The sequence below is a fragment of the Nyctibius grandis genome, chromosome 4 (genome assembly GCF_013368605.1).
Source record: "Nyctibius grandis isolate bNycGra1 chromosome 4, bNycGra1.pri, whole genome shotgun sequence".
Classification (NCBI taxonomy): Eukaryota; Metazoa; Chordata; class Aves; order Nyctibiiformes; family Nyctibiidae; genus Nyctibius; species Nyctibius grandis.
Window position 1 is genome coordinate 68525498 of NC_090661.1, and position 23907 is coordinate 68549404.

Here is a 23907-nt window from a genome sequence, read left to right on the forward strand (position 1 = left end):
TGTTTTTATTGCTTGGCTAAGGCTGTAGAGCAGACTGACTATAAAAATAGCCAGATGGGAGGGTAAATGTATGGCCCAATGCAGCTTGAGTAACAAACTGCTCTGCAGCCAGCTACCTGCTAAAACCTGGATCACTTTTGCATTAAGTGGAAGTGCTACAGCAAGATGCCAAACTCTGCTTAAGGTGATAGCTGTGTCACTGCTGTTCATACACTGTCTAATCCAGCATCTTCCTAAAGCTAAGTAGATCTTAAGCTCTGACTAATCTTCTTTGAAGCGTGAACTTGTGCCATTATCCTGCAGCAAGCTCCGTGCCACTATCTCCACCTTCCATTGAGTGTAGAGGTCTAGGTTAGCTTAGATCTGGTTGTTGTGGATTTTCTGAGCAAATAACCCTCCAACACTATTTTCATCCTTTACAAATGTAGGACTATGGCCAACAGTGCTTTTCAGACTGGGAGAAACAGTATGAGGCTGCCCAAAGTACCCTGGGAATTCTTGTATCAGGCTAGTACTGACTGCTCATGTTATCTACCAGCCAGAAGGAGGAAAGGCTCTTAATTATATTTTTGTTAATGTTTTAATTAATGGATGTCTAAAAGCCAGCCTTTTAGGGAGCAGCTTTCCCTCTTATTCACTGACACTCCTGATCCTAGTAAAGATGGAGTAAGCTTGTTGGGAAGAGAGATTAATGTTGCAGTACTTCTGCTAACCACCTCGTGAATGTCTTGGGCTATTTGAGAACATTGAGCTAGAAACCTACAAATGTATATATGTATGTGTATATATACATGCATAATGTATATGACTGCATTCAAGTACAGCTGGAGTTCTGTTTAGGTTTAACTACTGCCAAAACTACTTGTGTAGCCTAAAAAGACTTCTGACTTCTAGAGAAACTGTATTTAGAACCAAAGTGTTCTTTTTTTTAAAAAAAAAAAACCAACCTCTGATGTTTCAGTATGTCTGATCTTAACTGTCACTTGCTAAAGGGGTGTGAGGTTAATGTAGTTTGTATTCATCAGCATGGCAAGGCAAACGCATGTCATTGGACACTAGTGATTTAACTTGCATAATACACTCCTTAGTGCTTTTTTAATTACAAAAGTGCATAAAGGATTAGCCTGGAAGAATAGCTGAATACTGTCAGTTTTAAACTATTTTTTTTGGCAGGGAGAGTAGAGGTGGCCACCCAGCCTCCAGAGAAAGGAGATGCTAAAAAAAGTGGAAGGTAACTGTGCTGTTGCTGGTGAACAGATGCTTGGTGGCTTCTGTTTGTCCCTGAGCACCTGGGGGGTGTGTGTGTGGCCTGTGACAGTGAATTACTACACCAGCTTGAACTGCTGAGGGCCAGGGCTGAAGGGAGAGTGGAAAAAGTGACTTGGTGTGCCCTGAAGGCTCAACCAGCTAATGGAGCTGGCAGTAGTTAACTCTGGTGACCTGTGTCACTCTAAGCTGGTAATACAGATATCGTCTTTGTGCTACAGGCAGCCCTGAAGATCATGAGGGTCTTCAGCTAGAGAGGTCTTTCTCTCCTGTGTGCAGCAAGAGGTATGTTTTACAATGCAAATATACGTATCTGTGTGTGACCAGATCACAGAATCACAGAATGTTAGGGATTGGAAGGGACCTCGAAAGATCATCTAGTCCAATCCCCCTGCCAGAGCAGGATTACCTAGATCATGTCACACAGGAACGTGTCCAGGCAGGTTTTGAATGTCTCCAGAGAAGGAGACTCCACAACCTCTCTGGGCAGCCTGTTCCAGTGTTCAGTCACCCTCACTGTAAAGAAGTTTTTCCTCATATTTATGTGGAACCTCCTGTGTTCCAGCTTGCACCTGTTGCCCCTTGTCCTGGCAATGGATCTCACTGAGAAGAGCCTGGCTCCATCCTCATGACACTTGCCCTTAACATATTTATAAACATTAATGAGGTCACCCCTCAGTCTCCTCTTCTCTAAGCTAAAGAGACCCAGCTCCCTCAGCCTCTCCTCATAAGGGAGATGTTCCACCCCCTTAATCATCTTCGTGGCTCTGCGCTGGACTCTCTCTAGCAGTTCCCTGTCCTTCTTGAACTGAGGGGCCCAGAACTGGACACAATATTCCAGATGTGGCCTCACACACATGTAATATAAGCTTTCCAATGTCTTGGTTGTGTTCAGCTGACTGGACACATACAATAGTACTTTCCAAAAGGAGACAAATGTGGCTGAGCAGCTGGACATGGGGAGGCCTTTGAGTTAGATGGATGAGCACAAATGTGTTGTTACTGAGATCCCTCTCCCCACAACAGCAGTTACTTCTTGCACAGCATCACATGGGTGCATGGGAAGACATGGAGGAGTGATATACCCTTGTGTAACAAAGCAGTGCGAGGTGGCTTGCTGCTGTACTATGTGGTTACAAATGCAAATAATATCTACCTGCATGCTGTTTGGGTGGGGAAATAAGTCTGGCAAGCTGGGGAACTTATCCTGGTGCCCATGAACAAGATTGCAATGGATTACCTTTGCCTCTCTTACTGTGAAGACCAAGAGGTGGTTCTCACAACCCCAACCTTCTTCCTTGCCTTTGAGCTGCAGGGGGATAATAGATATTAGTAAGAGCAGTTGGCTCATGAACCTGAGAATGTGCCAGCCAAAGCAGGTGAAGCTGTTGATGGTTGAAGGCTTCTTGCAGTAGGGCTTGACTGTGCCATGGGCAAACTGCCCCCTGAAAACTGGGAGGAGGACCTTCCCAGACTGGCTGTGTGATGGAGGGCTGTTTGCTGTGTGCATGAGACTTGCAGGACAGTTGGTCACACATGTAATAAGTGACTGGGTGGGGCCTTGTATGAGATGGGCTGCTGCTGTTGAGTGATGGTGCAGCAAGCTGAGGACTGAGAGGTATCTGCCTGGAGGGAAGTGGCTGGGAGCAGGCGGCTGCTGCTGTGGGGTGCTCCATGTGTCTGGGAGCCTGAGCCATGTTACTGGAGGCAGCAGAGCTTGCCCAGAGCTGGCTGTTGGCTGGCTGGATCATTGCTGGGCTACTGGTTTGGTGCTCTTGGAAACTCCAGAAGCACACAACAATTATATATGTGAAACTTTCTGGAAGTGCCTCCATGGTGCAGTGCAGCATAAACACTGTGCTAATGCGGCAGTGCTGCTGTCTGGGCTGTAGCCTTTCTCTGTGGGGCCAAGGAGCCCATACAGCGTGTGATACTAATGCAGCTCTAAAGCCTTCTGTTTTGGCTCTGGTCTTGTGTTGTGCCCTATGGACCTGCCTTGCTTTCTGTGCAAGTTTCTTGGTTTCCTTCTCCATCTATGCACAGAGCAGGGCTTGCCATAACAGGCCTGAGACTTCAGTCTGGCCCTGGCAAACCTCATATGCCTTAGTGTTGGACTTGGTAAAGGACAAACAGTTGCTCCTCATCACATGCTTGCAAGTCTGATCTCTGCTGGGTAGAGCATAGCATTCCAGCACTGGGGCAAGAGCTTGGCAAGGTCTGTCTTGGGCTTCAGATCAAGATTTGGTTTTGTTTGGCATGAGACTTCTGATTGTGTAGGTTAGGAACATTAAAATGAGACAGGGATCCATTGCTTGGGATGTGTAGGAGGGGTCTGCTCAGAACTGGCCATAGACTAGCATGCTTAGAATTTGTCACCCAGTTATTTAAGGCTCTGGGTCAATAGGTGGTTATGGCTATGAGTAATCTTGGTTTCTTTTTCCCTTTGTAGGTCTTGCACTCTGGACTTGTCAGCCTCGCAGACTTCTGGGCACACCTCTCCTCAGCTATGAGTGAATTGATAGGATTTAGCATCTGTGTGGTCACCTGTAGCATCCTGCTCTTGTCCTTTAGTCCACCATGCCTTGTGTCTCAGCAACTGGAGGAGAGGGACATGACAAAGGTTCAGCATGGCCCATGGGCAGGGAATGGGGTAGAAGATGAAAGGACAAGCATGCTGAACTTGAAAAATAACCCGTGCCATTCTGAGCAGGCTGTATCTGAAGGGCCTTGTGGAGTGTCAGCAAAGCCATCTGGGATGCCCTTCAGTGAAGCTTTCACTGCAGAAGGAGAAACACAGCCTGTAGGCCCAAGCCATGTCATCCCAGGCAGCCAGGTCCTGGGTGCTCACATCTCAGCTACAGCAGTTGGTGCTGTAGACAAGGAGGAGCTTGGTCCCCTGACATCGGAGCTGGATGAGGATGGAGCATTCAAGGCCATGCTGACCACAGCTGTGACTGTGCTGAACCCTGCTGTCCAGGAGGAGTCTGTTGGTGAGACCACCACAGAGGGTGGTGTTGAAGAAGAGCACAGCTCTGCTGGTCTCTCAGCAAACCCCCTTTCTGGGACAGCTGTGGAGGAGGAGGTGGCAGAGAGCAGCTTGCATCCGTCAGCTGTGCCCCAGCCCATGCTACACCCCAGCTCTCCCAGCTGGGAAATGGCAAGTGACCACCCTGTCATCCCAACTCCCCAGGCTTACAGCACTCCCCAGACCTCCGAGGTAGGAACACCACAAGCCCGCAAAGTGAGCCTTCTGAAGTCCCTGGCTATGCAAGCATCCATGGCTGCAAAACGTCCCCTCACAGTGACTGAGGCCTCCCTGCCCCTTGAAGCAGGGACAGGTGTCAGGCAAGGCGAGCTGCCCACCACAGCTGGCACTGTCACCATCCTCCCTATGGACACTGTGCCAACGGACTGGGATGACACAAAACTAGGGGACATAAGTCAAGGGGGAAGTGTGTCTAATGAGGAGGTGACAGAGGACCTGGGGACAACAGAACCATCCCAGACACCACAGGGAAGTGTGGAGGAGGAAGAGGATGCAACAAGAGTGCTGCCATCCCCAGCATCCCCCCCGCCAACTCCTGAGCTTGCCAAGGAGACCAACTACACAACACCGGAGCAAGGGGAGGAGTCGCTGGCAGCTTCCACAGGCAGCACTGTTACCCTCCACACTGCAAACCCGATGGGTGTGGACATGGCTGATCTCAACTCGTTGGAAAACATCAATGTGGTCCCAACAGAGGAGGGGAAAAGCATCCCACCATCACAGACAGAGGCTGCTGTGGTGACAGATACGCAGTCTGATCTCTCTCCTACTCTGGAAAGCTCATGGAAAGGTAAAACTTGCCTGTTACAGATACTTGCCACTGAGCGTAGGTTTAGGAGGGATGCTCTTGGGAATCTGTGCTTCCTTTCAGGGAGGTAAAGTGGAGAAAGGTGTGATCTTGATACCTGCAACAGAGGTGGGGACACCCTTTTTTCCCTCCTGGGGAAGGCTGTGGACCTTTGTGTAGGACTAACAGCCTAAACAGGTAGCTCGCATCCATAAAGTACTACCCAGCCTTGGCCATTCCTATAGGTGATGTCCCTGTGTACAGGTAGGCACAGTCTGTTGAGTGGTACCTTGTCCTGAATGTTATGTGAAGCAACTGTATTGAGCTGCATCTTCTGCTCCTCAAGCTGAGAGGGTGTCTGTAGCAGCAAACAGGAAAGCTGAGACTGGAAAGGCTGTGGCAGCTGAGCCTGGGATTGAAGGGTCTACTTGGGTATTCAGGTCTCTCTAGAGAACTGGAATCTTCTCAGCAGAGACTTGGTGCTAGTTAAAAAACTTGCTTTGTTAACTTAGTGAAGTTCCCCATGTGCAGTGTACTACTAAAGCAGGGCCTTCAGTTCTGGTGCTCATGTAGTGGTTGATGGAGACAGCTGTAGTCTGGCTGTAGGCATCTTGCCTTGACCAGAGAGGTGTAATCTGCTTTGAATACCCTTCTGGTATGCCTCTGCTGTGGCTAGGGAGGCAGCCCAGCCTCTGACCTGCTGGCTAAGCGTTTGATTTTAAGGAGAATAACACCATTGCAAGTGTGCCTTTGGTACTAGCTCAGTCTGAAACCCTGCAAAATGAAGGGGGAAATAATTCCTGGGGGGCTAAATTAATTAGCGTCTGGGATCACTTGGCTCTCACTGCCAGCTATGGACAGTTGCACTCAGTGCAGAAGCTGCAGAGATAATGGATGGCTGGAAATGCTTCTTAAATCCAGGAATAGGCAAGCTATTGTAGCCTGTGAGTGACTGACATCTTCCATGACTTCACAGGGATGCTCAGATCGAAGGATCTGTCTGGAGCTTTGTGTTGTCCTTTGTAACAAAAGCTCCTGGTGTTGAGTCTCCCCACCCTAGAGCGAAGCGGTGTCCAGGCTCTGACTCTCCAGTGTTTGTGCCAGCTGTTACCAGCAGGCAGAAGTCTTCCTCCTAGACAGCCTGCCATAGGCTGATGGTGTCACCCTGTACTGTACTGCAGAGAGGGCACCTTCAGCCCAATGACAATGTTTCCACTCAGTGTTTAAAATAAAGGAGGAATGTTAAAAAAAAAAAATCTTTATTCTTTAATCTTTAATCTTCCCCCTTTAGCTGCAGGGGCAAAGTGACAACTTCCCCTCACTGCATCTAAAAGGTCTAGCTTTTGCAATTAGCTTTCCATCTTTTACAGCATGCTGGTGCTGAAACCCGACTGATTAATTTCTAGATTAATTTATAAGCTCTTGACTTGTCAGCAGGTTCCCTCTCTGCTGTTTCCCAGATGTTGGGGAAACAACACTATCAATAAGACTTGTGCAACAAAAATAAATCCTTCTCCAAAGCTGAAGTCTCATAGCCATGAGAGCCAGTCACCAAAAGCTCGGCTCTGGCAGCCTCACATGCTTCAAATGGTATTTCACACCACAGGCCTGCAGTGCTGTGTTCCCATGGCATTGCTCCTGAGGGGTCCACATGTCCGTAAGGGGCAATTAAGAAAATGAGGACTGATTCTGCTGCTTTCATTCCTGTTATGCATGTTCTCACATCTGTCTTTATGCTGCACTGCCCTGATGATACTTGGCTGGACCTGCTACTTGCACTGTGGCTCTGGAAATGCTAATGCATGGAGTTATATTCCTTCAAATGTCTGCTCTATTGCTGTCAGTTGTCCTGTGTGTTGATACTGGCCCATGTTCTTGCTGTAGGTGTTACTCAGGAGGTGACAACAGCTGCCCAGGAGGCTGATGCTGCTATGTCAGTTGTGACACTGGTGCCTGGTGCTACCCAGGGAACAGGAGCTGCAAGCTTTCCACAGGAAAACAGTGGGGAGGACACCCAGATGCCAACTGTTCCTAGTGCCACCCAGATGCTGGTGACGACTGGTACTTCCTCTATGGCGAACACTCTAGATGTAGAAGGTAGGGTTCCGCTTCAAGGTCTGCGGGTTCACTTGCATGCAAGATGAGATGGTACATCTGAAACCAGTATTGATGCTTGGACACTGAAGTCTCAACACACAGCATCCATATTTGAAGTGACTTTTTTTTCTAGCCTTCTACAGGCTGCCTCTAGCCCTGCGCTGCTACTGCTTTCTGCCTATGCTACCAGATCCACCATGTAGAAATATGCCAGCATATGTTTTTTTTTCCCCAAATAGCAGTAGAGTAGAGACTTAAAAAGCCAAAACAAACCAACCGCCCACATCTGTCCTTGCTAGCAAGTTGACTTTTAGCCGTAGACATTTAAACCAGTTTTTATTTATGGAGGGAGAGCTCTTACTTCTGGAGCCAAAGGCAGTCACAGATTGCTGATGCTCAGTCTGAAGGATAAAAATGTTTCATCAGGGTAACATGGGAGCAGTGGTGGTGGTGGGGTGGACACCCTCTTGCAAGAATCTGGCAATCCCTTCAGTGTGGAAGCCTGCATTGATATTCACTTCCATTGAGGAATGATGACTTCTCAGGTTGATGTAGCTCATATGGAAATGCTTTAAGCAGTTGTGTTCATCTAGCTGCTGCATACTGGCTTGATGACACCTTGGCAGGTGCATGTAGGAGTCTGTGTCTTTGAGTGTAGCAAGGGTTCCCTTAGCTCAAAGCTGACTTTGAGCTTGAGTGTATCTCTGTAGTAGCAGGTACCACTGTAATGAAACTGCTGCTGGGCAGCTTTTCTGGTAATTTTTATATTGCAGGGCATCAAGAGAAAAAAACCTATTTGCATTGTATCTCTTAAAGTCCCCTTGTAAGGGAGAGAAGGCTCTTCTGGCAGTTTCCACTAATTAATTTGCTTCTGGGATTTAATTACAAATTCAACTAATTTTTATCTTGCAATAAACAATTAGATCTGTCACTCAGTTCAGACCTTAACCAGTGTCTCAGTGCTCTGATCTTGCTATGGGGTGGTGACTAGCAGTCCTCAAAACAATGGAAGTAAAACCTAGCTGAGTTCTCATTAAGGGGAACCTCCTGTGCTGGCTGTCCCGGAGGAGAAGCTTTCCTTACAGCAGAGTCACTTACACATTTTGAAAGAGGAAAGCATTTAATAACTTCTTCCACTCTAGAGTTAAGATTTCATTAAGGAGTTTGTTCTTAAATGGTGAGTTTTTTAATATTGTTGTGCTAAACTTCTGCTTCCTGTCTTCTGTAGATATCACAGATGTGGTCCTGGTCACCAGTGAGAAGGCTGTTCCAGCTCCTGGTGACTTGTCTGCTACCCAGTCTGGACAGACAGAGGAGCCATCCAGCAGTACTGTGGTTCTGGTAACACCAGCATCAGTGGCATCTTCTGTCAGGAGGACAGCTCTTCCACCTGTGAGGAGGATCAGTACAGCTGTGACCTATGGGCTGGACCGCCTGGAGTCAGAAGGTACCACTGAACCCAAGGCTGAGGGGCAGGCAATTTCATGTGGAGAGGCACACTTGCCTTGACACGGAGTCCCCAATTTGGCATGCAGCAATGTGCATATGTTATTGTTGCTAATAAAGTTGTTGAACAACCTGTCCCCTTCCAGGAGGTACAGGAAGCAAGCAGTGAACAGTGTTAGGGAGGATGCTTGAAATTCTAAGCAGCTGGGGTGGGAGAGATGGGTTTTCCCTTGGAGAGGGAGCAGCAGTGGTATTGCTCTTGCAGTAGAGTCTGTCTCTGTGCACCTGTAATTGCTGATGTGTGTTGGTTGCAGAGCCTCTGCACCAGCTAACACTCATGAGAACATGTTCAGACTGCTGAAATCCTCACCACATGCAATGCAGGGGGATGTTCAGTGTGAGATGGCTACCTCAGTGTCCAGCTGGCTGAAACCTTGCCAGAACAAGTGATGCCCTATTTACAGTCCCTATGTGACACTGCTGGGACAGGCAGAGGATGCATCCCCTTTGAGATGGTCTTCCAACTCAATGCTACCTGCTAAGCTGTTCTCTCATCACTGGCTTCTCCAGCCTTGCTTCGCCCCCTGGGCTCCATTCTTTTCAGCTGCTTTTGCACACTGCCAGTCTGGGAGTCTGCTCCCTGACTGTCTTCAGACAGGTGAAACCCAGTGATGCAAATTCTGTCTGGGCAAACACCTATCAAGAGAGATTTAGGTGAAGTGGACCCTACTCTGGAGTTGGTCTGCTGGAGTTGATCTGGTATCTCTTAATCTCATCCATGATTTTCCTGCAGAGAACTGTTTCACTTCTGCTTCTTGCTTTTTCTCCTGCTTAAACTCTTCTCTGCATGCTCGTCCATCCAGTTTTGTACTCCAGTGTCTGGACTGACACCACCTGACAGGGATTAATCTTTCTGCCTGTTTTGCTCCCCTTCCTTTATCTTGACCTTCTCTTGCTTTTGTATTTTACTGCAAAGGTTGGCAGCCCTCCAGGGGTGGCATGCCAGATGGTATTTTTCCTCTGATTAGAGGTGGGGTGCCATAGACAACAGCTAATCAGCATCTTTTTCTCTGCATGAAGCAATAACTCTCACTCCTGTTAAGTTTAGAGGGCAGCAGAAGCTGGGAGCCCTCCCCACTGCATGTGCAAGGTGCTGCAGCTCCTGCCCTCTGTCAGGCTTGCTGCTTGCTTTGAAGCCTGCCATAAGCTCTCTGGGCCTCCAGCTACAGCCTTCACCCCTTGCCAGAATGAATCTTGCATGTATCTGGCAGCACAAGGATGTGGTGCTGATGATGGGAGAGTGGCAGCAGGGGAAGAAGGGCATGTGTGTGGGAAAACCTGATCTTTCAGGCTGGGAAATAAGGTTCCTGCTTAGCAAGTGCATTAGGAACCCAAGCATATGCCTGCAACAGCAGTGATGTCTGACCTTGCCATCCCCCAAGAGCCTGAGCACCCTGTGCTGGAGCTTAGTATAGCTTTAGAAGAAAGCATTCCCAAACATCTTGTATCTAGCAGCATCTAGATACTCTGAGAGTAAGCACTAAGAACTGTAGTTTTGAGGGAACAAAACCCAAGCTTCCAAATGCCGCTGCACCATGAGGATGTGGTACCCCCTAATTGCCATTACACAGAGAAAGAGATGACAGAAGGCAGAGGAACAGCTCAAAAAGCTTCCTTTATGCTTAATTGGGGCAGTAGCATCCCCAGACAGAAAGCCTATCCCCAAGTGGTATCTGTCCCACTTTACAATATGTGGATTGGTGATGTGTAACACCAGGGAAAATCCTGGCTCACTGCACTAACGTCTAGGTTGATCAGAAGAGATTTAGACTGCAAAAGCTGTGCCAGTTGTCAAAACCATACAGCACACCAGAGAGCCCCATGTCCCTCAGATGACACACAAATTCTGGGCACAGGAAGAAAATATATAATTGCATCTCCCAGACAAGCAAGGCTCATCCTCTGCTGTGTCCTGTCCCCACATCCTATAATCCATTTATAGAATTTCTCTGGCTAGGAAGGGCAAGCAGAACCAGTCTCACCACAGAGTCAAGGTAGGAGGTTATTTGTTACCCAGCTAATCTCTCCGGAGTCCACTACAGAGGAGGAGAAGCTCATCTAGAGACACATTCAAAGCACCTCATGTTTGAATGTGCAATTTGATTTTTTAAAACAGTCTTTCATCCAAGCCAGTAGGGGAATATACAGATGCAATTAACTGCAGGCAGTTTGGCACAGATGGTCCACAAGAAACAGAGCTAGCTGAGCAGCAGGGGTTTATATTTAATGATGAGCCAGGCCCTCAGTGAGGCAAGTCAGCAGGACCCCACTGAAGGCAGTGGAGACCAGCTGAGCTCACTCAGCTCCTCGCCCTTCTTCCACTGGTAAGCAAGGCACAGCCTCCCCACAAAGGGCCAGGATCCCTCAAGGTCTGGTTTTCTTGTGTGCCACCACCCTCCCTGGACAGCAAAAACTCAGCTGAAATGACTGGAGGTGGTGACTATGGAGCAAGGCATGGGGGATAGAGAATGGGAAGATGTCTTGGGATTCTTCAAACCATGCTAAGATTAACCTCTTCTGACATGTAGGGCAGATGTCACTGTTACCTTCTGCCCAGATGCAGCAGTAACAGCTGCCTCTTGATGTACCTGTGTTTCATCCTACAAGTCCAGAGAAGCCCTTCAGCTGTTAGACCCCCACATACTGCTTTTGCTGCATCCAGGCTCATCAGGAAAACAGTTTAAGCTCAATGCTACCCACTCCGTGCAGCTCAGGAAGCCCCAGTTTGGCCCACTTCAGCACTAACTTGGGATTTAGACACTCTACTTGTGGTGATTTTGAGATGGAGGGAGGAACAAATAATCTGGCTCTTGCTACTCTCCCATAGGTGTTTTGAAGAGAACTAAAGTGTTATGCACTGGTGTTTCTGATGTGCTTATCCTATTTTTTGTGTACTCCTAACTCCTCAAAATCCCAAACTACTCTGTGATAGTGTGTAAGCCCTAAGGCTGGTTCCTGTTCAGTCATCTAGGCTTGTTTCAAGCTGCTGTTGCTGAGGGTGAGCTGCTTACACAGTTCAGTGGTCATGTAGGCTGCTGGATGTGGAGGGTTCTTAGAGCACCTTCTGCTTTTATAAAGCTCTATTTGTTGTATGGTGTCAGGAACAGTCAATAGCTCTGTGAAAATGGGCAAGTGAAACTCGGCTGCTCTAGAGGGAGGAGATCTTAACCATGTAGCTCTTGAATGTGAAATGTGCCTGATTAATCAGGGTGGCTCTCAACATGCAGCTGGCAGGATCCTGGTCATTAGGGTGGAGGAGTAATCCAGGGGTTGGAAAGGCAGTGTCAGATGTCTGCTGCCTAGGACAGCACAGTGCTGTTTCTAGTACTCTGCCTGGTTAGCTGGCATGTCCCCACCTAATGCAGTATTTGACTGTGGAGAATCCCCTCCATGACGCTGAAACATGTCTGGCATTGTCCTTGGCATCAGCAGTGTCCTGCACTCATGGGACACCTCCCCTCTGAACCTTGGCTGTGGGCTTCACTGCATTTGCTCCATCTGCTGTGTAAAAGCTGTTCCAGAACAGTGCCAGTATGAAGCTTTAGACTTCCTGACCTTAACATATTTGTGATATTTTAATGCCTACTTGTGTTTGGGTTTAAACAGTTCCTGTTGCTCTTTGCTGACCTGCGTACTCAAGTTTCCCCTTCCAAGGAAACTGTAGCTTAACTAATTTCAGTGAGAAGAGCTCTTCTACCCTTCTTCTCCATTCTCTCCTATTTCCCCTGCTTCCCCTGCATCTTGTTCTTCTTGTACACAGTCATCTAAGCTGTGTCGTACTTCAGAAGTGAAGGCAGTGGTTGCCTTTTTTCAGAAAATACTTCAGAACTTGTAGACATTTACATAATTTTATAGAAGACCCTTCAAATTCTCCTTACACTTTTATTCTGAGCTGTGTCACAGTACAAGGAGCCTTTTTTTGTATGTGAAGAGTATTTTTGTTTGAAATCAGCGCTCTGACTGGGATTGCTATTTGGACCCTGACTGTATGGATTAAGACCTGCCTCATTAAATCTCTGCAACCCCATTAAAAATTTAAATGAGGTTGCAGGGGTGTAAATAAGACAGGCACTTAGCCCAGCGTGGTTAACTGGCCTGATACTGTAATTCCTCACCAGCCCTTTGGATATCAGCTAAATTGGCAAGAAGCAGATGATTTAAAACAAAGCACATGCAAAATGCAGACACTTTTGTCTTGCTTCCAGTTTATTGCTGCTGCTGAAATGGGAACTGCTGTCCCTCTGGTGTAGGCTGACCTCCATGTTCTTCACAGTACATGGTAGTTCATCCCCAATTCTTCTTAGTAGAAGAAAACTGTAAAAAGAAAGAAAAAAAAGCTTGGTTTTTCTTTTCCTGAAAATGTTTGACCAAAGACAACATCTCTGCTGCTAAATCTCATGGTGACTTGTTGTGTTTCATGAAATCCATCTGAGAGTTGAGGAAGGAGGGGTGTGGAGGGTGATCAAGTCCTTAATGAGTTGTGAGTTTGTGGGTGAACAGCTAAGAAGGTGTTAGGCTAATTAAAGGTTTGCTAAGAAGAGGAGCGAGGAAACCCCTGCTGTGTGCAGGCAGTGTGCTGAGCTCTGCCTTGTCGGTGCTTCCAGGTGCAGGGAGGCAGAACGTGGTCTGGCCACCCCGCTCTGCCACTGACAGCTCTGATGAAACTAAAACCACATGGTGTCTAAAGGGGCTGAGTGCACCAAATGAGAGGGCTTTATCTCAAATGCCATATCTGCTGTGCTTTATGGTCTCCAACAGCAACTCCTGCAAGAATCTCTAGGAATGGTTTAAAGCATCATTGCATTGTCTTCCCCAGATGTCTGGGAAGTGGCATGTGCCTGCCCAGCTGCTTTCGGGGCAGAGGTGAGCTACACAGCTGTTCTGGTTTTGGGGAGGGGAATGAAACTTCTCCAAGTTACCTTGTTCTTTCTGACACTGGTCTGTCTCTAGCAAGTTAGGACTTTTCTTAATCCAACCCACTCTGGTTGCAGTTATGGCCCAGCTATGCCTGAATTTTTAACTGTATCTGACTTCTCATTTGTCCAAAAAAATAAGAGTTCACTTAAATATCACTTTAATATTGTAGCTTTCCCATGCTTATCTCAAGCTTAAACAAAACCAACAGAAACCCCTTGCAGTTGCTATTGAAAGGTAATTGGACTGTGTGGGTGGAAGTTTTTAATGAGTTTTTGTTTGTTTTAATCTGAGGATTAAGCAGTTAGCCCTCACAGCTCTAGGGAGGTGGATTCAGATAAGCAGGTATGTGGCAGTTTCTTCTGAAGGTGCTGCAAGGAGCATTTTCCTCCGGAGCTGCTGATGGCTGGGGTCCATGCAGGGGGTAGTGTTGCTCAGAAGGCTTATCTGGGGAGCTTTGGTCACTGGGACCAGGGCAAACCACCCTGCAAACTGGTTTAGCTCTTTCATTTCTGCTTCCTGCCCTGTACAGGTGGGATGCTGTCCCTCTTGTTGATCTGACACAGGATACAGGGACTAGGGCACTGGCTTCTTCTCTCATCTTCTGTCGGGAGTTACAGGCTTTTTTATTTTAAAAACAAGCTGTCTTTGCATGTGCGGGGTGGGGGGAGCAGAGGTCTCACGGTGTTTTTCCTCCTGGCTGACATCAACACTTCAGGCCAGATGGGTGCAAGGACAGGCCAGCAGTGTTCTTCTGAACCTCTCCATGAAAATACCTTGGGGAGAAGCGCTACTCTTGACAAAAGACAGTGGAGGCTGCAGAAGGATGATCGAGGACTTGTCAGAGCTCATACTTCTTTTAGAAGTGAGCTGAATGGGCTTGGAGTCATCCTCCCTTCTGGCACCTGACAGAACTTGAGGTAAAACCTTGGTACCCTGGAGGCTGTTGCTGATGATAACAGATCCACCCCCTAATCTATGTCATCTGTGATGGATCCATGCTGGGTTTGTCTAGATAATGAAACTTAAATGAAGAGACACCATCAAACAGCTTTTTGCAAGAGAAAATGGAATTAACATCTCTGCTAGGGCTTATTTTTTTGTGATTGGAAAAAAGTACCATGCCCACAGCCCTCTTTTTCATATGAAAGCATTTTGTTGAGAGAAATAAACTCTGTATCTGCCTTCATCAGTCTTGTTCTGCCCTGCCTACTTACAGGTCATGGTCGTTAAATCTGGACTGATTTCACCGCCCTCATTTGGGAAATCACCTCTTTTTACACTGCTTAGTTCAACAACTGCATGCCTCGGGTTAGAAGAGCCTGTTCTGCAGGAAACTAGGGAGCAAACTTCTTATAGTCCCTACTGAGTATTCTGCAACGTTCTGGGTTTTTTGCCTTTAAAATAGCCTTGTGTTGCTAAACCAGCTCTTTAGCCTGGCTCAGTGTGAAAGCAATTTTGTGGTGAATGCTGCTGGAAATGCAGCTCTTAGGAATGATTGTTTTCTGATCTTAGTACAGAAGCAGACCTGTAGTCCTTGCTGGAGTATCTTTTGCCTTTTTTTTCCCAAAAGCTCTTCAGTGCCTTGGATCCCTTGTGACAAGTGATGAGCCAGGACTGAAAAAGCAACTGTGAATCCCCTCAGATTTGGGGGGAGAAGTAGGTTAGAATCTGAATCTCTCCTTGTACTGCCTTTGCAATGTGGAAGAGCCCTCCGCTGGGAAGTGGCTTCTGTGGCACTTGGGCTTTGGCAAGAAGAGGCTCCTAAAGAAGCATCAGCTCAGCTCTGCCAGGGGTATGTTCCCTCTCCTAGATGTGGCAAGGATTTTTGACTGTTACAGAAAAGCTTCAGACGTGTAATTTTTCTTCTCTTGAAACTTGTATGGGTTAGGGATAGGTTATCTTGCTTTGTGTGGTAGGATCCCACCCAATGGATGTGTTCTTCTCAACAGTTCCTTGGGTCTGTGCAATAGGCCAGATGCTGATACGTCCCACGAGAGGCCATGCTTGATTTGGCTCCCCTTCCAGAGCAAAGCATTTAAGGCTACAGTCATGCAACATGGTCTGCAAATACCCCAGATAGCTTTGCAGTGAACATGGCTGGGCTTAGGTGAACTCATCAGGGTGGGGGTTTTACCCTGATGATTTTGCATAGCTTCTGTGCCCACTGCTTGCTTGGGTATCTCGACTCACTGCAATACAGTACTCTGCCCAGAAAGCTGTCTGCATGTGTTGAGAGCCCATCTACATTCCTACCAGCTGTCTCATTCCAGGCTGTCACAAGCAATTATTCTTGGCAGTGTTTTGGAGACATCGGGTGGTGACATTATTACTGATCACGTGAAAGCAGCAGAGTAATAATAAAAGACTTGTCCTAGAAAGGCCTTCCTGCCTTGACAGTCAGCTGTGATCCTAAAAGCAATGCAGAAAATGAACCTCACTGGAAGAAAGCATTTGGCAGAGACTTCTTCATGCATCTTCCTCCTGTTCTGGCAAGAGAAGGGAGTCACAGACCCCCATCCCTAATCCTGTCCTTATTTACACACCTCTGCTTCCTGTACTGTATGCACACATGGGTGACCAAGGACCAATGCTGCCATGTGGGTGTGAAGTGGCTGGGAGTAAAAGATAAGCTGTGGGGTGCACGGTGGATGAGACACTTCAGTCTGTCCCTGCTGCCCTTTTCCCCGGTGAGTGGATCCAGTACAGAGGGGGGGAAAAGAAACTTCTTGAAAAGTAAAATTTTGCTCAACAGTGTGTCCCCCAGTGTGTGTGTTTCAGCGCAGGTAGGCGTCATCGTGCTCCATAGCACTCTCCTTTCCTTCACAGGCACGTGGTGCTGGTAGGTGCTAGATCTGTGCTCTCTGCAGCCTTCGCTCAGCTCGTGGGAGCCTTCGCTCAGCTCGTGGGAGCCTTTGCTCAGTGCTTGTACAGGAGAGGTCTTGGCATACTGCATCTGTGTGAAGTCATGCGAAGAGGGGGCTTACCACTGAAAACCAATTAGCATCAGCTGCTGGTTAATCACAACTTACTTGGCACTCATCAGGTGCTCCTGGGCATTCAGACCTTACAGTACTGTATGAAATGATAACTTAGACTATCATGAAGCATAACAATGTTCCATGTTACAGTGTAGACACCGTTGTCCTCTGCGTTTGGTATGAGGGAAGCTGAGAAGGGAAAGGACAGAGAAAATGAGAACTCTGGCTTTTGTCCTGCAACCTCCTTTTTAGTTGGGTGCTTTTTTTCCAGTTTGAATTCAGTTTGTGACTGTGAGTAAATCTATCACCTTCCAATGAGAGACTTGCAGGTCAGGGCACAGCAAGCCATTTCTCTGGTGTGCTAAACCTGACTAAGGATGGTTTCTTGAATCTTCTGAGGAGTAAAAAGTGTTTGCAAATGTTAACGGAAATTATCTAAAGACAGAATCCCACATCTAAATCCCACATCAGTGAAGGTTTTTTCAGCTGAAAATAGAGGCCCTGATGTGACTCCATTGCCTTCAGCAAGGTTATAAGAACAGTGGCTTCAGCTCCAGCTCGTTACATGCCAATATACCAAAAAACCATTCTTCATTGCTGCCACAGTCCCTCTGTAGCATGCTCCTGACAGTGGTGTTTGCACTAAGCACTGTGCTGAGCGCCTTGCTGGTGCTGCTTGCCCAGGGTGTGGGCTTGCAGCTGCTGCCCTGTGCTAATAGCAGTGCTGTGAGTAATTCAGATTTCGTCCTGCTTGGGAGGAGCGTGGGTTCCTGCAGCTGTGTGAAGCCCGTAGAGAAGTACAAAGTCCAACAGAAGCTATCTATGAAGGATGGGCTGTTGGCACTTTTGAGGAGGAAGAGCTGGCCCTGTGATCCCCTTCCCTGCAGCACAGGACCGTCTGGAGGGGTCAAAGTCCCTCTTTGCAGTTGATTTGTGAGGGCCCTGCTGCTGCTGCAGGCTGATGTTTTTACTTGCAGGATGCTCGCTGTTGTCCAGCTGCTTCAGACGCTGCTGGTTGTGGGTTCCTGCTGGGTCAGGGAAATGCCTCATGAAGGAGGTGTGAGGTAGTCTCATTTCTCTCTGCTAAGCCATAAAAGTCATCGGGGATATGTACATTTCTGTAGTGAAAACCCTTTTTTTTGAAGCAAGCAGAGGGAGCTTTTGTTGCCCTGAAATGTCAAATCCCATCCTACAGATATCACTGTTGCTAGTGGATCAGTCTGGAACCCCATGGTAAAGCCCAACCATGGCCCTTTCTGCTAATAAAGCTATTTCTATTAATAAAGCTGGGAACCCCCAAAAACTCCACTGAAAATTTGTTATTTTGTCTCAGACTTGGTTTTTTGGTGCTCTCCTATAGCTTCTCCAAACCTGAAAATTGAATGCCTGTTACAAGGTTGTCAAGTCCTTCAAAACTAGTGTCTTTGACATGTGAACTGGGAATCTCATTTTCCTGGGGATCCCTGCTGCTTGCATCTTTCTTAGGTTGTACTGTTGTCACAGCAGGGAGGTGTTAAGTGACTTTTTTTTTCCTTCCTGTTTCAATGAAGGAAAAGCAGAGTCTGCTTTGCAGGATACAGTGCTTATTTGTCTGTCAAAGAGTGGCGGATTTTGGATTTCTTCACTCCTGGAGACAAGTCTTTAACTCTGACCTAGAATACTCTTACATTGTCATAGCCACAGTAGAAAATACAAATGTCTGCTTGGACTATAAGTGTTTTGGTGCTGAATTATCCTGGTGTTACAGGGAGAGGAGACAGAATACTATCCCTCCTTGATAGGTCCATGTGGCATGTCACAAGCAAGAGCTAGGATTTGGTGTGTGCAGACAGGATCACAAAATTGGCTTGTATGTAACATATGAAGAAGAGCAAGGATGGCTCAAGCAGAAACTGTTCTATGTGCTCAAGCTTCGCCAGGGGAGGTTCAGGTTGGACATTAGGAAGAATTTCTTCTCAGCAAGGGTCATTAGCCATTGGAAGGGGCTGCCCAGGGAGGTGGTGGAGTCACCATCTCTGGAGGTCTTTAAGAAAAGACTGGACTGGTCTAGTTGACATGGTGGTGTCAGGGCAATGGTTGGACTTGATGATACCAGAGGGCTCTTCCAACCTGATTGATTCTGTGATTCTGTGCTGCATACCTGCCTGCTTCAGCGAGCAAGGGGCACTTGTGACCACTGTCAGGTGTTCAGAGGTGCTCCTACAGCTGGGCTCTGGGTGAATGCCTCATGTGGATAGATTCACATCTGTGGCCTAGAGAAAACTTTACACTTGTATTTTTCTTAGTTGGAGAGTAGTGCCTTGACCATGAGGCACTAGCATTTCATTGTATGTTTTTCTCTTTTTTTTCTAAGATGAACCTTAGCCAAAACCAAAGAGTATATACAAGCATGATACACAAAATAGTTCACAATGGGCTGAAATGCACATGAAAATCTGAATGCCTTATGAATCTGCTGGGCTTTGCGCTTTCAGGCCTTGCTACTTTCAGTCTCTTCTGTTTCTTTTCTTTCAAAGCTGCTGCTGAGGCCTCTGAAAGGCCAAAAAGTGCCAATTCAGGAAGGAAAATGTGAGTGTTGTTAAAGGCTCTCACGTGAGGCATTAACCTCCAGCTTGAGGTTTAGGTGTGTGATGCTCGCTTCCATTTTCCATCTTATGAGATTATGAAGTGTTACGCGCAGCCTGCCCACGGCTGCTGGGCCCCTGTTGTGCCTCTGCTTCTGAAATCCAACATTTGTGAAGTTTGTGCTTTTTTTTGACATGTAGCTTCCTCCTTGTGACCACCAAGTGGCGCTCTGCGCTGCAGCTTGCAGCAAGGCAAGCTGTTGGCATTTTGGGATGGAGGGGTTAAAAAGCTGTTTTCAGAAGTGGGAATGAGCTAGAGAGGAGGAGGAAACAAGAGCCCTTTCTTTTCCCCGTGCAGTGGTTGTGCTACAAGGACTACATTATTCACATCTTTATGCTCTGGCTGCGTGATGATTGATGTAGCTTGGTGATGATCAGATGTGATAAGTAGTCTTGGCACTTTCAATTTGGGTGTTCAGCTTGGCTGCCTGCTAGACTTTGAAGGTACAGAGGTGGCTATCTGCTGCTTCAAAACTAGATCCTGACAGGTGTCTCTGCTTTGGCTTGCTAAAATCACAAGAAGCTTCTAAAAACCTTGTCCCAAACTAGTTTTTTAGAGATAAGTATCTGATCCCTGTTTTTTCTTGGCTGCTTTTTCACCCAGTCCATCTAGGGAAAGCCTCTGTTCATGTTCCTCCTCTCCGGTGTCCTAGCTGCTTAGTGTCTTTGCTGTTAAAGTTTGGAAATGTTTATAGCTGTGTTGCTCTCAGCAGAGGTAAAAGACATACATTAACTTGTCTTTGCAGGTTTCCTGCAAGCACTCTCCAGGTGCCATTCTCAGGTTTACAAAAGCTGTGTATTTTGTAGGAAAACATGTGGTTTAATAGAGAAAATTCTTATGTTGATTTGAAATGACGGGCACATTATAAGACAGAAGCTGTCTGTAAAACATAATGGGAATTTAAGGGGCTAACTACATCTGTGTAAGCTTCATTAGATGCTCTGTGTGGTCTAATTGTTTGCAGGAGTGGTCATTCCTTGCCAGGTACTGAAAGCCATGCTATAGCAGGATGATGCAGCTAAATTCAAACAGCAGCTCATTTGTATGAAATGCAGGGCTAGAACTGAAAGGTGGCAAGTGGAATTGTCTTGTCTGGTGAGCTGGAAAAAACATGCAGTGTTTTAAAGCAAATCCTTGAACTAGAAGGAAAGGAGATGCCATGTAACAGCACAGTGAATGCTGTGGTTTTATAGTGTGCACTGATTCCTCTAGGTATTCCAGCCTGTGAAGTAGAGGCCAAAGGAAGGATGCCAGCTCCCCCCAGGTAGTTCAAGTTGGATAGCCACCAAGTAAATAGCTTCCCCAAAGTTCCCCAGTTTGTTCTGCGCTTGTTTTGTGGAACAGCTGTGCTGGAGTGCCATTGCATCCCACAGCAGGAAGGAGAAGAGTGAAGCATTACCTGCTTTACTTACAGCAAGTATGATATGTGGCGCCCCTCAGCTGTCCTACCTCAGCTGCTCCGTCTTGTTGCAGTGTCTGTAACCTCTGAGAGTTACAACTCCAACAGAAATAAAAGGATATCTAGATAAAGAAAGGGTCATTAGCCATTGGAAGGGGCTGCCCAGGGAGGTGGTGGAGTCACCATCTCTGGAGGTCTTTAAGAAAAGACTTAATGCCATGGTCTAGTTGACACGGTGGTGTCAGGGCAATGGTTGGACTCGATGATCCCAGAGGGCTCTTCCAGCCTGGTTGATTCTGTGATTCTGTGTGATTCTGTGATAACAAATGTTGATTTTGCTGGATCGTTAGTTTTTAACATGATCTTAGACCCCCAGCTAAACCAGCTGCTCAGATGCGGGGTGATGGGCTCTCCCAGTCTGAGTACATCAGGAGGGAGTTTTTCTACAGGGCTGAGCAGAGCTTCATGTAAATTAGATAAAGTGCATAAATATTATGTTTTAGTTTTCAGCTTTGAAAAACTAGCCATCAGAAATACAAAACGTGTTATTATTCCAGATACTATCTCTACATGTTGAGTAGTTCCATTAGTAGCTATTAAATAGCTCGGATACCGGTTCTGGCTCAGGAAGTCCTTGAGTCCTTGATAACTAAAGGCTGGGGAGAGAGACTGTGAGAAGACTGGCTCTGTGTGTGCTCTGCTCTAGTCTTTCTTCAGCATCTGCAGCTAGCTGTGGTCAAAAAGGGCCTTTATGGTTGTTCTTGTGTTGCCATTTTAGATTCTAGCAATGAAATATGGCTTAAATATTTATCTTTCCATATTTTAACAGTACAGTCAGCTTTGGAGTAAGACAGGTATCTGCTTTAGTGGAGAATCCACAGGGATTTCCTTGGCATTATATTTATCTGCTCTCATGTGAAGTGTTGGCTATGGTGCCTTCTTTCCAATACTGAGTTAAGTCTTGCTTGGTCATACCTTTGTCTGGTATAAATCTGTTGTGACAGGAATGCCAGTATAAAGCTGCTGAGGATGACTACCATCAGCGCTGTTCTTCCACACCCAAGAGCTGATCTGCCAGCGTGTATCAAAGCAAGATGCGTTGTCTGGAGGAGGGGCTGTGTCAGTCTAATTGGGCTGGAAAGCAGCGTTTTTCCAGAGCTTAATAAAAGTTAAAAATTGAACCAATTTATTGCTGCGTCCAAGACTGGAAATCAGGGAAGCAGTTCTCACTTGAGCTGAAATTAGTTGAGCAGAGAGTAACTGATGTCTCTGTCTTGTGCAGTCTTTCCTGATGTTGCTTTTGTTTCTCCCTGGCCAGAGGGTGAGGAAGAGGATGAAGAGGAGGAAGAGGAAGAAGATGAGGAGGACAAAGACATAGATTCGATGGATGAAAGCATGGAGGGTGACACGGAGCTGCCAGGTTTCACACTTCCAGGCGAGACCTCCCAGGAGTCCATAGCTGGCCTGGAAAACTCTGTGGCTCAGCTGGATGGGGTGTCCTACCAGGTTCCTGACACCATCAAGTGGGAGCAGCAGAACCAGGGTCTGGGTAAGAGAAAAAGCCCCTTCTTCCTTACACCTTTTCAGATATATCTCCTGCTCTTCACTTTGCGTGCGACAGCCCTTCATGCTGGGAAGTCTCACAAGTTAGCTCTCAAGCCGAACACACAGCAGGTTCTATTCTGAGGAAACTCCGTCCACCAGTGATGACTGGTTGAACTGGGATGGGTCCCAGGCAGCGTGACCTGAGTTTTTGTTTTGGGGAGAGCTGCTCTTGAATACTCCAGACCTGCTCCTTCATTCCCAAAGCTTAGTGTTGTCTTGCTCCAAGGGTGGACAAATAAATAAATAACTTCTCAGGTGAGATTCCTGGGGAAATTTCAGTTCCCTTTGCCTGAGATGGGTTTGTGCAGGGATATATGTCCTGTGAGGACAAAACGAGTTGGGTAGTTGCTGATCAGCCCATATGCTGCTTCAGCAGCATTTTTAAGGGGTGTATGGTCCAGGCATGGGACCCTATGCTGGCAGTGTTGAGCAAGACAAACCTGCAAAGCCTCTGTGAAGCTTTATACACTTTATTCCCACTGTACATAGCTCTGTGTTTAATGACTGGACTAATTTATTCCACGTAGGAATAGCTTATCAGTGTATATATATGTGATGTCCATGTGATGCAAATTAACGCTGGTGTGGGACAATGCAGAGTTTAGAAGGGAACTTGCCCAGCTTGGCTAAGGGCACTGGGATCATTTCCTAGCATACTCAGTTTCCAAACCGAGCCCCATCAAAAGCTGTGGGAGCCTTTCAGGTGAATTGGTGGGAGCTGAACCACATCTATAAAGAAGGTCTCTGTGTCTGACTAGTAGGGAAGTAGCTGTTTTGAGAAGCTCTTCAAATAAAGAAACACTAAAACCCTTTTATATGTTATATTATAAGAACTATCACTTCCCCTGGGTGTTTAATTTTGATTTAACCTGGCAGTTCTCCCTGTAATGCTGTTTCTAGCCTGCTTTAGCATTGGTAACTTCCTTTGAATTGAATTAAAGAGTGTGTTTCAGGAACTCTGTGGGAGGGCTGTTCTTTGAGGGCAGATTGAATTTACATCAGGTCTGATACCTCCCTGTCCCACTAACTTGCTTGAAAAACATTGTGTTGGATGGTTGGCGTGTCAGATCTGTTTCACGTGTCCTGTTATCCCATCAGGCTGGACAGGAGCTGTGTGAGGGGAATAATTCTAAGTCTTTAAAGCTCTCTGGTTGGCTTTGGTAAGCCGGATTAAAGAGGTACATGGCAGTGCTCAGGGGAAAAGTGTGTGAGAAACGTAGGGTTATGATAAAATGCTAGAGGAGTAGTATATTTTCTGCACTCAGGGGTGCAGTGGGCTGGCTTGGTCAGCTCTGTATGACTGCTAGTACTAGTGAGAAGGTAGCATTAAGCTGTTAACCATCTAAAGCTAATTGCTTGGTTCAGGACCGTAAGTACCAGGACGGATGGCTTGGCAGAGCTTTGCCTCTGAATTAGTCAATCCTGGTTCAGGGTGCCAGTGCTTTGTAAAGTGTTTAAGAGAGGCAGCATTTTGCAGACTCCGAGGTGTGTCCCCACATGCCAGGCATCACATTGTGCAGCACGGAGGAAGATGACACTGATACCTCTTCAGGGATCTTGGTACATCTAACCGTCCCAGCTAGGGTGGCTGATGCAATGTCATCTGGCTTGGGTCTCCGAGGGCTCTGATGGGAGCCCTGTTCCCAGAGCAGGGTGCAAGGCAGTGGTTAGTTTGTCTGGA

At 46.9% G+C, this 23907-nt stretch overlaps 1 protein-coding gene across 1 annotated transcript in view; it reads left to right on the forward strand.

Moving 5' to 3' along the window:
• ARMH4 (armadillo like helical domain containing 4) overlaps positions 1 to 23907 on the forward strand; it is a 64926-nt gene that overhangs the window by 1657 nt on the left and 39362 nt on the right. Inside the window, exons 2-5 of the mRNA XM_068400081.1 lie at positions 3716 to 5102; positions 6984 to 7196; positions 8425 to 8643; positions 21940 to 22170. Of these exons, the coding sequence (XP_068256182.1) occupies positions 3716 to 5102; positions 6984 to 7196; positions 8425 to 8643; positions 21940 to 22170 (2050 nt within the window). The remainder of the gene's footprint in view (positions 1 to 3715; positions 5103 to 6983; positions 7197 to 8424; positions 8644 to 21939; positions 22171 to 23907) is intronic.